The sequence below is a fragment of the Monodon monoceros genome, unplaced genomic scaffold (assembly GCF_005190385.1).
Source record: "Monodon monoceros isolate NGI ecotype Baffin Bay Population unplaced genomic scaffold, NGI_Narwhal_1 Super_Scaffold_4, whole genome shotgun sequence".
Classification (NCBI taxonomy): domain Eukaryota; kingdom Metazoa; phylum Chordata; class Mammalia; order Artiodactyla; family Monodontidae; genus Monodon; species Monodon monoceros.
Window position 1 is genome coordinate 71144046 of NW_021703781.1, and position 14912 is coordinate 71158957.

The window sequence follows — 14912 nt, forward strand, 5'->3', positions numbered from 1 at the left end:
TCATTTACCAAACATCTATTAATGTCCACTATGTACCAGGAATCAGACTAGTTGCTGGGGATACAAAAGATCATTTAAAGATAGCCTCGGGGGCTTCCCTGGTGGCACAGTGGTTGAGAGTCCGCCTGCCAATCCAGGGGACACAGGTTCGTGCCCCAGTCCGGGAAGATCCCACATGCCACGGACCGGCTAGGCCTGTGAGCCATGGCCGCTGAGCCTGCGCGTCCAGAGCCTGTGCTCCGCAACGGGAGAGGCCACAACAGTGAGAGGCCCTCATAAGGCAAAAAAAAAAAAAAAAAAAAAAGATAGCCTCGGGCTTCCCTGGTGGCGCAGTGGTTGAGAGTCTGCCTGCCAATGCAGGGGACATGGGTTCGAGCCCTGGTCTGGGAAGATCCCACATGCCGCGGAGCAACTGGGCCCGTGAGCCACAACTACTGAGCCTGTGCATTTGGAGCCTGTGCTCCGCAACAAGAGAGGCCGCAACAGTGAGAGGCCTGTGCACCGCGATGAAGAGTGACCCCCACTTGCCGCAACTAGAGAAAGCCCTCACACAGAAACAAAGACCCAACACAGCCAAAACTAAAATAAATTAATTAATTTTATAAAAATAAAAAAATAAAGATAGCCTCTACCCCTAAAGTAGTCACAGTTTAGGGCTGATAACTAGTTAGAATTAAAATATAGCTTCCCATACCACACAATATTGCTCAGCAATAAAAAGGAATAAACTATTGATATAAGCAACAACTTGAATGGATCTCAAGGGAATTTTGCTGAATGAAAAAAGCCAATCTACAAAGTCTATATACTACATGATTCCATTTATGTAACATTCTTAAAATGACAAAATTATAGGGATGAAGAACAAATTAGTGGTTGCCAGGAAGAGGTAGAGAGGCAGGAGAGGTGGGTATGATTATAAAAGGGCAACATGAGAGATCCGGGTAATGAACTGTTCTGTATCCTGACTGTGGTAGTGGTCACATGAGTCTACACATGTGATGAAACTGCACAGAATTAAATACATACACATGCACAAAAATAACTGCATGTAAAAATGTGAATTCTGAATAAGGTCTATGGACTATATCAATATCCATTTCCTGGTTATGATATTCTACTATTAATTATGCAAGATGTTGACCCAGATGAAACTGGATCAAGTATATACAGGATCTGTCTTATGTTTTACAACTGCATGTGAATTACACTTATCTCCAAAACAGCTTAAGATATATATACAGCCTGAAAGATTGCTTAGAAACCAACAAACAAGGCAAACTTTACATAAATAATGCACTCAAATGTATTCAAAAGCCCTGAAAAGTATGATATTCAAACAAAAGGGGCAAGAAATAGAAGCATCAACAGCTTAAATGATAAGAGAATTACCATGTGTCTTGGATTCTAATATGTTATTTATTGTTATGATACACCGTTAATTTTAATAAACATTTGGGGGGTGAGTGGAGAAAAAGAATACTATCACATTTGTATACATTTACTATAAAACATTCCAATTTTAAAAACATTAAAATATGCCTTAGCATTAAAGAAATACGGTAATATGAACTTATAAAGTAGAATAATATATGATTAAATGAAATTCAGTAGTAAATCTTTGTTTACCACTGAGTGCTATATTTGCCCTCTCAACCCATCCTTCACATTCAAATTAACTAGACTAATTTGTTTTTACCTCCTCTGCCTTTAACTTGTCTTTGGATTAAAGATGCTAAAGAGAAATGACTGGACAGAAAAGGAGAAATAAAGACAAACTTATCTACCTGCCATATGAAGGAATTCAGTGTTCATAATAACTGTGACTGGAGAAATCAATAATGATATATACCAATTTTGAAATTCTCTCATTCTCTTAGAAAATTTCAACTTTTGGTCTCCTTGTTTTAATCAGAATTGCGTTTTAATTAATTTTAAAGTTTAGGAGTAAGTAATCCAGTATACCACAATTTCACATTTTTCCTCCAATGTTTTCAGTCTTACTAATTAAAAGCATCACTATTCCAAAAAGAAAATAAGAAAGGATGTTTCAGATATAAATAAGTCACTTTTAGGGTAGAGTGCTTCATATTACTTAAAAGCTGAGATAAATAAAATATGAAGAAAGGTAAAAGACCTTTTCCAGCTACCCAACTTGAGACGCTTAACAACTGACAGTAGCCACTTCTCACTAAGTGATGCCTAACTGCTCAATTATGAAGCACAGTCTGACCAAAGAGTAACTGTTCAAACGCTCAAAACTGTCTATAATTGTGATAAACCTCAAAGCAAAGTTGTCAAATCACTGCCAGCTCCTAAATCTAGAGCTACATTATACAACAATTAACTCTGAATATGAATCTACTGCAAGAGACCAGAAGTCTACCGAAAGCCCAATGGCACACACTACCTGCTTGCCTGGTACCGGCGTGCTGCTCTTTCTGTTTATTCGGCTGTAGGTCCATATCTTCATCATCTTCATAACTCCTCTTGTGACGACTGGGAGTGTAGGACGTTGAAGGGCTGACTCGAGCTTGGTTTGTATTAACATAGACGTTAAATGAAAGGTTAAGGAAAGATTTTCATGAACTGGGGAATATCGTAAGTTACCCTACCTAGGTGACTAATAAAAAACTATTACTTTGGAGGGAAGAGATATGGGAACATATGTATATGTATAACTGATTCACTTTGTTATAAAGCAGAAACTAACACACCATTGTAAAGCAATTATACTCCAATAAAGATGTAAAAAAAAAAAAAAACTATTACTTTGGCAGTTTGGTTAAAATAAAAATGTATTTTTAAAAGAAGGCTGATGTATACAATAAATAAGCTCTAAGGATATATTGTATAGCAGCAGTCCCCAACTTTTTTAGCACCAGGGACCAGCTTCATGGAAGACAATTTTTCCCGGACGGGTGTGTGTGTGTATGGGGGGGATGGTTCAGGTGGTAATGAGAGCGGTGGGGAGCAGCAAAATGAAGCTTCCCTCATTCGGCCGCCGCTCACCTCCTGCTGTGCAGCCCAGTTCCTAACAGGCCACGGCCCAGGGGCTGGGGACCCCTGTTGTATAACACAGGGAATACAGTCAACATTTTATAATAAATATGGAGTATAATCTATCAAAATTTTGAATCATTATGTTGTACACCTGAAATTAAAACATTATTGTAAATCAACCACACCTCAATTTTTAAAAAAACCCAGAATAACAAAAATTTCTTTTCAATAAAAGAAGGCTTCCAGTTTGGGTCATAAGAATTAACAGCTCAAACTTATGCCCCCTACCTTGCTGTAAACAACTGTAAAACTGATCTCCCAAGGCAATAGAAATAAAAGCAAAAATAAACAAATGGGACCTAATCAAACTTATAAGCTTTCACACAGAAAAGGAACCATAAATAAAATGAAAAGACAACCTATAGACTGGGAGAAAATATTTGCAAAAGATGAGACCTACAAGGGCTTAATTTCCAAAATATACAAACAGCTCATATAACTCAATAAGAAAAAAACAAACAACCCAATCAAAAAATGGGCAGAAGATCTAAACAAACACTTCTCCAAAGACGGAATATAGAAGGCCAACAGGCACATGAAAGATGTTCAACACTGCTATTTATTAGAGAAATGCAAATCAAAACTACAATGAGGTATAATCACTTCACACTGGTGAGAACGGCCATCATCAAAAAGTCTACAAATAGTGCTTGCTTCGGCAGCACATATACTAAAAAAGTCTACAAATAATAAATGCTGGAGTGTGGAGAAAAGGGAACCCTCCTACACTGTTGGTGGGAAAGTAAATTGGTGCAGCCCCTATGGAAAACAGAATGGAGGCTCCTTAAAAAACTAAAAATAGAGTTACCATTATGATCCAGCAATCTCACTCCTGGGCATATATACAGAAAAGACAAAAGCTCTAATTTGAAAAGGTACATGCATCCCAATGTTCAAAGCAGCACTAGTTACAATAGCCAAGACATGGAAGCAACATAAGTGTCCATCAACAGATGAATGGATAAAGATGTGGCGTGTGTATACACACACACACACACACACACACACACACAGGGATGTTATTCAGCCATAAAAAAGAATGAAATAATGCCATCTGCAGCAACATGGATGGACCCAGAGATTGTCATATTAAGTGAAGTAAGTCGGACAGAGAAAGACAAATATTATGATATCATTTATATATGAGATATAAAGAAATAGTACAAATGAACTTATTTATAAAATAGAAACAGACTCACAGACATAGAAAACAAACTCGTGGTTACCAAAGGCGAAGGGTAGGGGCTGGGCGGGGGAGGGATAAATTGGGAGTATGGGACTGACAGATGCACACTACCACATATAAAATAGATAAACGACAAGAATTGCTTAGCACAGGGAAATATACTCAGTGTCTTGAAATAAACTGTAATGGAAAACAAACTTTAAAAAAGAATACATATATATATGTATAACTGAATCACTTTGGTGTATACCTGAAACTAACACAATATTGTAAATCAACTATACTTCAATTAAAAAAACAAAAAACCTGTAAAGCTGAACAAAAGGCATGAAGCAACTGTTTTCAGTCTCTGGACAACAAAGAACATAAGGTTATGATCCCTGAATGAGAAGAAACACCACAGGTAAACTCCACATTCTCCCCAGCTCTCTCAGGGGCATTTTCCAAATTGCAGCAAAGGGAAGTGGAGGTTCTGCTCTTGCTGGTAGAGAAAACAGAGCACATAGCTCAGGGCTACTGAAGCAACTGGAATTTGCAGAACAGTTAGAGAGCAAAGAGCTTCAAATAGAGCCCTAGGAGAGAACAGCTGCTGCTTGGTTGGGAGCTTAGCAGAGCTTCTGGAAGTTACACAATACTAGAACTGGACCCTACCGAGAATCACGAGCATTTAGGTGAGACCCGGAAATAGCACATCTCGCAAGTAAGGACTACATCCTACATTGTAAGTGCCACTCATACCTACCTTAACAAATCCCAAAACCAAGCCTTGGCAAGATCAAAGCGATCCACTTAAATTACCTGCCTGCCAGAACAAAATTCAACACTCTTGAAGACAAAACTTTCAACAGTGTTGTATATCAGCATAACTAATCATAACACATGATTAATTATGTGAAGAAGCAGGAAAGTATGGCCTATAAGCAGGATTAAAAACAGTATCAACAGAAAAAAAAAAAACAACCCAGAGACAACCTGGATATTGGAATTAGCAGACAAGGGCATTAAAAAGCAGTTCTAAAATTTACAATTTTAAAAGAAAAGATGAGGACTATCATCAGAAAAATGGAAACAAAGAAAAAGAACCAAATGAAAAAATCTAGAACTAAAACATAAAATGGAAAAAAAAAACCCTCAATCACCTGAGAACAATAATAATTAGTCTACAATCATGTGATTTGAGCCCCAGAAAATGAGAAAAAGATGAGACTGGGACAGAAAAATATTTGAAGAAATAATGGCTGAAATCTTCTGAAAATATCAACCCACAGATCTAAAAGCTCAATAAAACCCAAGCAAGATAAACACAAAAAACCCAGACATGGGCACATCATAGTCAAGCTGCTGAAAACCACAGAGAATATTAGAAGCAGCCAGAGGAAAACTAAAGACCCATTACATACACGTGACAATGATAAAAATGATAGCTATCCTTTTATAAAAAAACAATGGAGGCCAGAAGACAATGGAACAATATCACTGAAGTGTTGAAGATGGGAGATACCTGTCAATGAAGCATTCTATAACCACTGGGAGAAAAAAAAGCGTTCTACAACCTCCGAAAATATCCTTCAAAAATAAAGGTGAGGGACCTCCCTAGCAGTCCAGTGGTTAAGACTCCATGCTCCCAATGCAGGGGGCACATAGATCCCTGATCAGGGAACTAAGACCCGGCATGCTGCACAATGCAGCACCACGACACACACACACACACACACCCTTGATCAGGGAACTAAGATCCGGCATGCTGCACAATGCAGCAACACACACACACACACACACACACACACACACACACACACACACACAAAAGGTGAAATAATGACATTTTCAGTTGAAAAAAAGCTGAGAAAATTTATTACCAACGGATCAGTACTTAAAAAAAAGGGCTCAGTGAAATGATTCCAGACAAAAACAAAGACAAAAAGAGCTAGAAATGATCAATATTTATGCAACATAAAAGACGTAATTTTTCCCCCTTATTTCTAAATTTATGTAGGAGACAACTGTTTAAAAGATCAACAGAAGTATATTGTAGTGAGGCTCAAGGATCAAAGAAGAAATCACAAAGGAAATTAGAAAATATTTTGAACTGAATGAGAGTAAAAAAAAGTCAAAATTTGTGGGATCCAACTAAAGCAGTGATTAGAGTTTTATGGCCTTAAATGCTAATATTAGAAAAGGAAGATATGAAATGATCTGCACACTAACCTTAAGGTTTAAAAAAAAATTAAAACCATTACTAAAAATGGAAGGAAATAAGAGCAAACATCAATGAAATAGAAAACAAAAAATTAAAGTAAAAAGTTGATTCTCTGACAAACCCCTAGCAATACTAATCAAGGATAAAAGAGAAAAATAAATTAACATTTTGGAAATGAAAGGAGATCATTGTTAGATATGCCTTAGACATTAAAAGGAAAACAAGGAAATACTATGAAAGTTTTATGTCAATAAATTCAAGAACTGTGATTCAATGATTGTGAAACATTCCTTGACAGATACACAACTTTATCACAACCGACACAAAGTATCTGTTAAAAAACTGATTTAGTAAGTTAAAATCTCACCAAAAAAATGCCTGGCCTCAAACTGGAAACAACCGAAATGTTCATCAATTGGATATTATATAAACAAATACCATCAGCAATAAAAAGGAATGAACTATGGATACACATGGATGAATCTCAAATGCATTACGCTGAATAAAAGATATCAGACACAAAAGACTATATGTTATATGATTCCATTTGTATGACATTCAACAATAGGTAAAATTAAGCTATAGTGAAAAAAATCAGAGCAGTTGTGGGAAGGAGGTGGTGACGGGAAAAAGGCACAAAATTCTTTACTTCGATGGGTGTGCAAATTACAGGTGTATGCATTTATCCAAACCACTTAAGTATACCTTTAAAATCTGTGCATTTCAGTATGTGAACAATGCCTAAAGAAATTAGTAACTAAAAAAAATAAAAATGAGAATGAGATGTCTCCACAATCTCTCAAAAGAACAAACATATTGTTTTCCCTTAATAAAATTAGAATGAGTTCCAATTTAAAACCAGTTTTTTTTACTTAATGATTGTGCAACTCTCTTTTTCAGTCCCTTTAAATCCACCTCAATCTTTTAAACAGTTTTTCACTAGCAGAATGCACCATAATTTTATCATTTCTCAGTGATGAATACTGAAGGTTGTTTTATAGATTTTCTTGTTTAGGACAAAGGAAACACATTTTATAAAAATAAAGCCAAGCTCTATAAATGAAGAATAATTTTCTTTTCCAGCTACCTTCACTGAGGTAAAAAGACTAAGTTTAAAAAAAACATCAAAATGTGAATTGTGCTCTCTTCAATTAAGAAAACAATCAGTAACCATTCAACACATAAGAAGGTTCAGATAAAGGATATTTCTTTTACCCACGTGGATTCTCCAGGCACTGGAACACAATAGAAAGTCTGTCTTTCCAAAGTGGTAGTTCGTGGAGAGTTTAAATCAACTTCTTGCTGAGGCTGTGATGTATACAAAATTTTGTTTTATTTAAAAAAATTCATTACAAAAACTTTAAAAATTAGCAACCATATTTCCATGTTATTTATAAAATCACAGTACATACTTTTATATTAAGAGTTAATTAATAAGCAACTACTAAATCCAAACTATCATTTTTGAAAAGAAAACAGACATAAAATCATTTCAAATGCAATAATCAATACACTACCTTCCTTCAAATCCAAATATACAGCACCCTAGGTTAAAAAATTAAATCCCTTTGAATATTAATCAGAGTGAGGCCTCCCGGAGGTCCTCATTTCAGCACCAACACCAGCTCTATCCAACTGTCTGCAAACTCTAGTGCTGGATGTCTCAGGCCAAACAACCAGTAAGACAAGAATACAGCACCACCCATCAAAAAGAGAAAAAGAAAAGAAAGAAACAACAAAAAACTATGTTACAGACGAAGGAGCAAGGTAAAAACCTAAAGACCAAATAAATGAAGACGAAATAGGCAACCTACCTGAAAAAGAATTCAGAGCTATGATAGTAAAGATTATCCAAAATCTCGGAAACAGAATGGAGAAAATACAAGAAACATTTAACAAGGATCTAGAAGAAATGAAGAGCAAACAAACAGTGATGAACAACATAATTACTGAAATTAAAAATACTCTAGAAGGAATCAATAGCACAATAACTGAGGCAGAAGAACAAATAAGTGAGCTGGAAGATAAAATGGTGGAAATAACTGCCAGGGAGCAGAATAAAGAAAAAAGAATGAAAAGAATTGAGGACAAGGGCTTCCCTGGTGGCGCAGTGGTTGAGAGTCCACCTGCCAATGCAGGGGACACAGGATGCAGGGGACACGGGTTCGTGCCCTGGTCCGGGAGGATCCCGCATGCCACGGGGCAGCTGGGCCCATGAGCCATGGCCACTGGGCCTGCGCGTCCGGAGCCTGTGCTCCGCAACGGGAGGAGCCACAGCAGTGAGAGGCCTGTGTACCACAAAAAAAAAAAAAAAAAAAAAAAAAAATTGAGGACAATCTCAGAGACCTCTGGGACAACATTAAACGCACCAACATTCGAATTATACGGGTCCCAGAAGAAGAGAAAAAGAACGGGGCTGAAAAAATATTTGAAGAGATTACAGTCGAAAACTTCCATAACATGGGAAAGGAAACAGTCAATCAAGTCCAGGAAGCACAGAGAGTACCAAACAGGATAAACCCAAAGAGACACACCAAGACACATATTAATGAAACTATCAAAAATTAAATACAAAGAAAAAATATTAAAATCAGCAAAGGAAAAGCAACAAATAACATACAAGGGAATCCCCATAAGGTTAACAGCTGATTTTTCAGCAGAAACTCTGCAAACCAGAAAGGAGTGACAGGACATATTTAAAGTGATTAAAGGGAAAACCCTACAACCAAGATTACTCAACCCAGCAAGGATCTCATTCAGATTCAATGGAGAAATTAAAACGTTTACAGATAAGCAAACATTAAGAGAATTCAGCACCACCAAAGCAGCTTTACGACAAACGCTAAAGGAACCTCTCCAGGCAGGAAACACAAGAGAAGGAAAAGACATGCAAAAACAAACCCAAGGAACAGGATAGAAAGCCCAGAGATAGATAAACGCATACACATACTGTCACCTTATTTTTGATAAAGGAGGCAAGAATATACAATGGAGAAAAGACAACCTCTTCAATAAGTGGTGCTGGGAAAACTGGACAGCTACATGTAAAAGAATGAAATTAGGGGCTTCCCTGGTGGCGCAGTGGTTGAGAGTCCGCCTGCCGATGCAGAGGACACAGGTTCGTGCCCCGGTCCGGGAGGATCCCACATGCTGAGGAATGGCTAGGCCCGTGAGCCATGGCTGCTGAGCCTGCGCGTCCGGAGCCTGTGCTCCGCAACGGGAGAGGCCACAACAGTGAGAGGCCCGCGTACCGCAAAAAAAAAAAAGAAGGATGAAATTAGAACACTCCCTAACACCATACACAAAAATAAACTCAAAATGGATTAAAGACCTAAATGTAAGGCCAGACACTATCAAACTCTTAGAGGAAACCATAGGCAGAACGCTCTATGACATAAATCACAGCAAGATCCTTTTTGACCCACCTCCTAGAAAAATGGAAATAAAACCAAAAATAAACAAATGGGACCTAATGAAACTTAAAAAGCTTTTGCACAGCAAAGGAAACCATAAACAAGATGAAAAGACAACCCTCAGAATGGGAGAAAATATTTGCAAAAGAAGCAACTGACAAACGATTAATCTCCAAAATTTATAAGCAGCTCATACAGCTCAATATCAAAAAAACAAACAACCCAATCCAAAAATGGGCAGAAGACCTAAATAGACATTTCTCCAAAGAAGACACACAGATTACCGACAAACACGTGAAAGGATGCTCAACGTCACTAATCATTAGAGATATGCAAATCAAAACTACAATGAGGTTATCACCTCACATCCATCAGAATGGCCATCATCAAAAAATCTACAAACAATAAATGCTGGAGAGGCTGTGGAGAAAAGAGAACCCTCCTTGCACTGTTGGTGGGAATGTAAATTGATACAGCCACTATGGAGAACAGTATGGAGGTTCCTTAAAAAACTAAAAATAGAATTACCATACGACCCAGCAATCCCAGTACTGGGCATATACCCTGAGAAAACCATAATTCAAAAAGAGTCATGTACCACAATGTTCACTGCAGCACTATTTACAATAGCCAGGACGTGGAAGCAACCTAAATGTCAATCGACAGATGAATGTATAAAGATGTGGCACATACATACAATGGAATATTACTCAGCCATAAAAAGAAACGAAATTGAGTTATTTGTAGTGAGGTGGATGGACCTAGAGTCTGTCCTACAGAGTGAAGTAAGTCAGAAAGAGAAAAACAAACACTGTATGCTAACACATATATATGGAATCTAAAAAAAAAAAAAAAAAAAAAACCCAAAATGGTCATGAAGAACCTAGGGGCAGGATAGGAATAAAAACACAGACCTACTAGAAAATGGACTTGAGGACGTGGGGAGGGAGAAGGGTAAGATGGGACAAAGTGAGAGAGTGGCATGGACATATATACACTACCAAATATCAAACAGATAGCTAATGGGAAGCAGCCACATAGCACAGGGGAGATCAGCTTGGGGCTTTGTGACCACCTAGAGGGGTGGGATAGGGAGGGTGGGAGGGAGGGAGACACAAGAGGGAAGAGATACGGGGATGTATGCATAGCTGATTCACTTTGTTATAAAGCAGAAACTAACACACCTTTGTAAAGCCATTATATTCCAATAAAGATGTTTAAAAAACACCCAAAACAATTAAGAAAATGGTAATAGGACCATAAATATCAATAATTACCTTAAATGTAAATGGATTAAATGCTCCAACCAAAAGAAACAGACTGGCTGAATGGATACAAAAACAAGACCTGTACATATGCTGTCTACAACAGACCCACTTCAGACCTAGGGACACATACAGAATGAAAGTGAGGGGATGGAAAAAGATATTCCATGCAAATGGAAATCAAAAGAAAGCTGGAGTAGCAATCCTCATATCAGACAAAATAGACTTTAAAACAAAGACTATCACAAGAGACAAAGAAGGACACTACATAATGATCAAGGGATCAATCCAAGATGATATAACAATTATAAATATATATGCACCCAACATAGGAGCACCTCAATACATAAGACAAATGCTAACAGCCATAAAAGGGGAAATCAACAGTAACACAAAAATAGTAGGGGGACTTTAACACCCCACTTTCACCAAGGGACAGATCATCCAAAATGAAAATAAATTAAGGAAATACAAGCTTTAAATGACACATTAAACAAGATGCACTTAATATTTATAGGACAGTCCAGCCAAAAACAACAGAATACACTTTCTTCTCAAGTGCTCATGGAACAGTCTCCAGGACAGACCATATTTTGGGCCACAAATCAAGCCTTGGTAAATTTAAGAAAATTGAAATCGTGTTAAGTATCTCTTCTGACCACAACGCTATGAGACTAGATATTACAGGAAAAAAAACTGTAAAAAATACAAACACATGAAGGCTAAACAATGTGCTACTAAATAACCAAGAGATAACTGAGGAAATCAAAAACTACCTAGAAACAAATGACAATGAAAACACAACAACCCAAAAGCTATGGGATGCAGCAAAAACAGTTCTACGAGGGAAGTTTATAGCAATACAATCCTAACTCAAGAAACAAGAAAAATCTCAAGTAAACAACCTAATCTTACACCTAAAACAATCAGAGAAAGAAGAACAAAAAAATCCCAAAGTTAGCAGAAGGAAAGAAATCATAAAGATCAGTTCAGAAATAAATGAAAAAGAAATGAAGGAAACAATAGCAATGATCAATAAAACTAAAAGCTGGTTCTTTGAGAAGATAAACAAAATTGATAAACCATTAGCCAGACTCATCAAGAAAAAAAGGGAGAAGACTCAAATCAACAGAATTAGAAATGAAAAAGGAGAAGTAACAACTGACACTGCAGAAATATAAAGGATCATGAGAGATTACTACAAGCAACTATATGCCAATAAAATGGACAACCTGGAAGAAACGGACACATTCTTAGAAAAGCACAGACTTCTGAGACTGAAGCAGGAAGAAATAGAAAATATAAACAGACTAATCACAAGAACTGAAATTGAGACTGTGATTAAAAATCTTCCAACAGGGCTTCCCTGGTGGCGCAGTGGTTGAGAGAACACCTGCCGATGCAGGGGACACAGGTTCGTGCCCCAGTCTGGGAAGATCCCACATGCCCCGGAGCGCCTAGACCCGTGAGCCATGGCTGCTAAGCCTGCATGTCCGAAGCCTGTGCTCCGCAACGGAAGAGGCCACAACAGTGAGAGGCCCATGTACCGCAAAAAAAAAAAAAAAAAAATCTTCCAAACAAAAGCCCAGGACCAGATGTCTTCACAGGCGAATTCTATCAAACATTTAGAGAAAAGCTAACACCTATCCTTCTCAAACTCTTCCAAACCACAGCAATGGCAGGAACACTCCCAAACTCATTCTATGAGGCCACCATCACCCTGATACCAAAACCAGACAAAGATGTCACAGAAAAAGAAAACTACAGGCCAATATCTCTGATGAACATAGATGCAAAAATACTCAACAAAATACTAGCAAACAGAATCCAACAGCACATTAAGAGGATCATACACCATGATCAAGTGGGGTTTATCCCAGGAATGCAAGGATTCTTCAATATATGCAAATCAATCAATATGATATACCATATTAACAAACTGAAGGGTAAAAAACCATATGATAATCTCAATAGATGCAGAAAAGGCTTTTGACAAAATTCAACACCCATTTATGATAAAAACTCTCCAGAAAGTGGGCATAGAGGGAACCTACCTCAACATAATAAAGGCCATATATGAGAAACCCACAGGCAACATCGTTCTCAATGGTGAAAAACTGAAACCATTTCCTCTAAGATCAGGAACAAGACAAGGTCGCCCACTCTCACCACTATTATTCAACACAGTTTTGAAAGTTTTAGCCACAGCAATCAGAGAAGAAAAAGAAATAAAAGAAATCCAAATAGGAAAAGAAGAAATAAAGCTGTCACTGTTTGCAGATAACATGATACTATACACAGAGAATCCTAAAGATGTTACCAGAAAAATACTAGAGCTAATCAATAAATCAGGTAGAGTAGCAGGACACAAAATTAATGCACAGAAATCTCTTGCATTCTTATACACTAATGATGAAAAATCCAAAAGAGAAATTAAGGAAACAATCTCATTTACCACTGCAACAAAAAGAATAAAATACCTAGGAATAAACCTACCTAAGGCGACAAAAGACCTGTATGCAGAAAACTATAAGACACTGATGAAAGAAATTAAAGATGATACAAACAGATGGAGACATATACCATGTTCTTGGATTGGAAGAATCAACATTGTGAAAATGACTATACTACCCAAAGCAATCTACACATTCAATGCAATCCCTATCAAACTACCAATGGCATTTTTCACAGAACTTAGAACAAAAAATCGCACAATTTGTATGGAAACACAAAAGACCCCAAATAGCCAAAGCAATCTTGAGAAAAACGGAGCTGGAGAAATCAGGCTCCAGGACTTCAGACTATACTACCAAGCTACAGTAATCAAGGGTTTCCCTGGTGGTGCAGAGATTAAGAATCCGCCTGCCAATGCAGGGGATATGGGTTTGGACCATGGTCCGGGAAGATCCCACATGCCACGGAGCAACTAAGCCCGTGTGCCACAACTACCGAGCCTGCGCTCTAGACCTCCTGAGACACAACTACTGAAGCCCGCATGCCTAGAGCCTGTGATCCACAACAAGAGAAGCCACCACAATAAGAACCCCATGCACCACAACGAAGAGTAGCCCCTGCTAGCTGCAACTAGAGAAAGCCTGCGCACAGCAGCAAAGACCCAACACAGCCAGAAATAAAATAAATAAAATAAATAAATTTAAGAAAAAAAAGCTAAAGTAATCAAGACAGTATGGTACTGGCACAAAAACAGAAATATAGTTCAATGGAACAGGATAGAAAGCCCAGAGATAAACCCATGCGCATACAGTCACCTTATCTTTGATAAAGGAGGCAAGAGTATACAATGGAGGAAAGATTGCCTCTTCAATAAGTGGTGCTGGGAAAACTGGACAGCTACATGTAAAAGAATGGAATTAGAACACTTCCTAACACCGTACATAAAAATAAACTCAAAATGAATTAAAGACCTAAATGTAAGGCCAAACACTATAAAACTCTTAGAGGAAAACAAGGGCAGAACACAGACATAAATCACAGCAAGATCCTTTTTGACCCACCTTCTAGAGAAATGGAAATAAAAACAAAAATAAACAATTGGGACCTAATGAAACTTAAAAGCTTTTGCACAGTGTAGGAAACCATAAACAAGATGAAAAGACAACCCTCAGAATGGAAGCAAATATCTGCAAACAAAGCAATGGGCAAAGGATTAAACTCCAAAATATACACAAGCAGCTCATGCAGCTCAGTATGAAAAAAACAAACAACCCAATCCAAAAATGGGCAGAAGGCCTGAACAGACATTTCTCCAAAGAAGATATACAGAT

At 37.6% G+C, this 14912-nt stretch overlaps 1 protein-coding gene across 4 annotated transcripts in view; it reads right to left on the reverse strand.

Moving 5' to 3' along the window:
• Positions 1 to 14912, reverse strand: part of MCMBP (minichromosome maintenance complex binding protein) — a 68773-nt gene that overhangs the window by 28555 nt on the left and 25306 nt on the right. For all 4 annotated transcript variants that reach the window (XR_003796966.1, XM_029244769.1, XM_029244768.1 and 1 more), the window contains exons 5-6: positions 7656 to 7757; positions 2411 to 2555 (exon numbers count right to left, since the gene is read on the reverse strand). Coding sequence is in view for 3 of the 4 variants with exons in the window: in XM_029244769.1 (XP_029100602.1) it covers positions 2411 to 2555; positions 7656 to 7757 (247 nt within the window). In the remaining variant the exon portion in view is untranslated. The remainder of the gene's footprint in view (positions 1 to 2410; positions 2556 to 7655; positions 7758 to 14912) is intronic.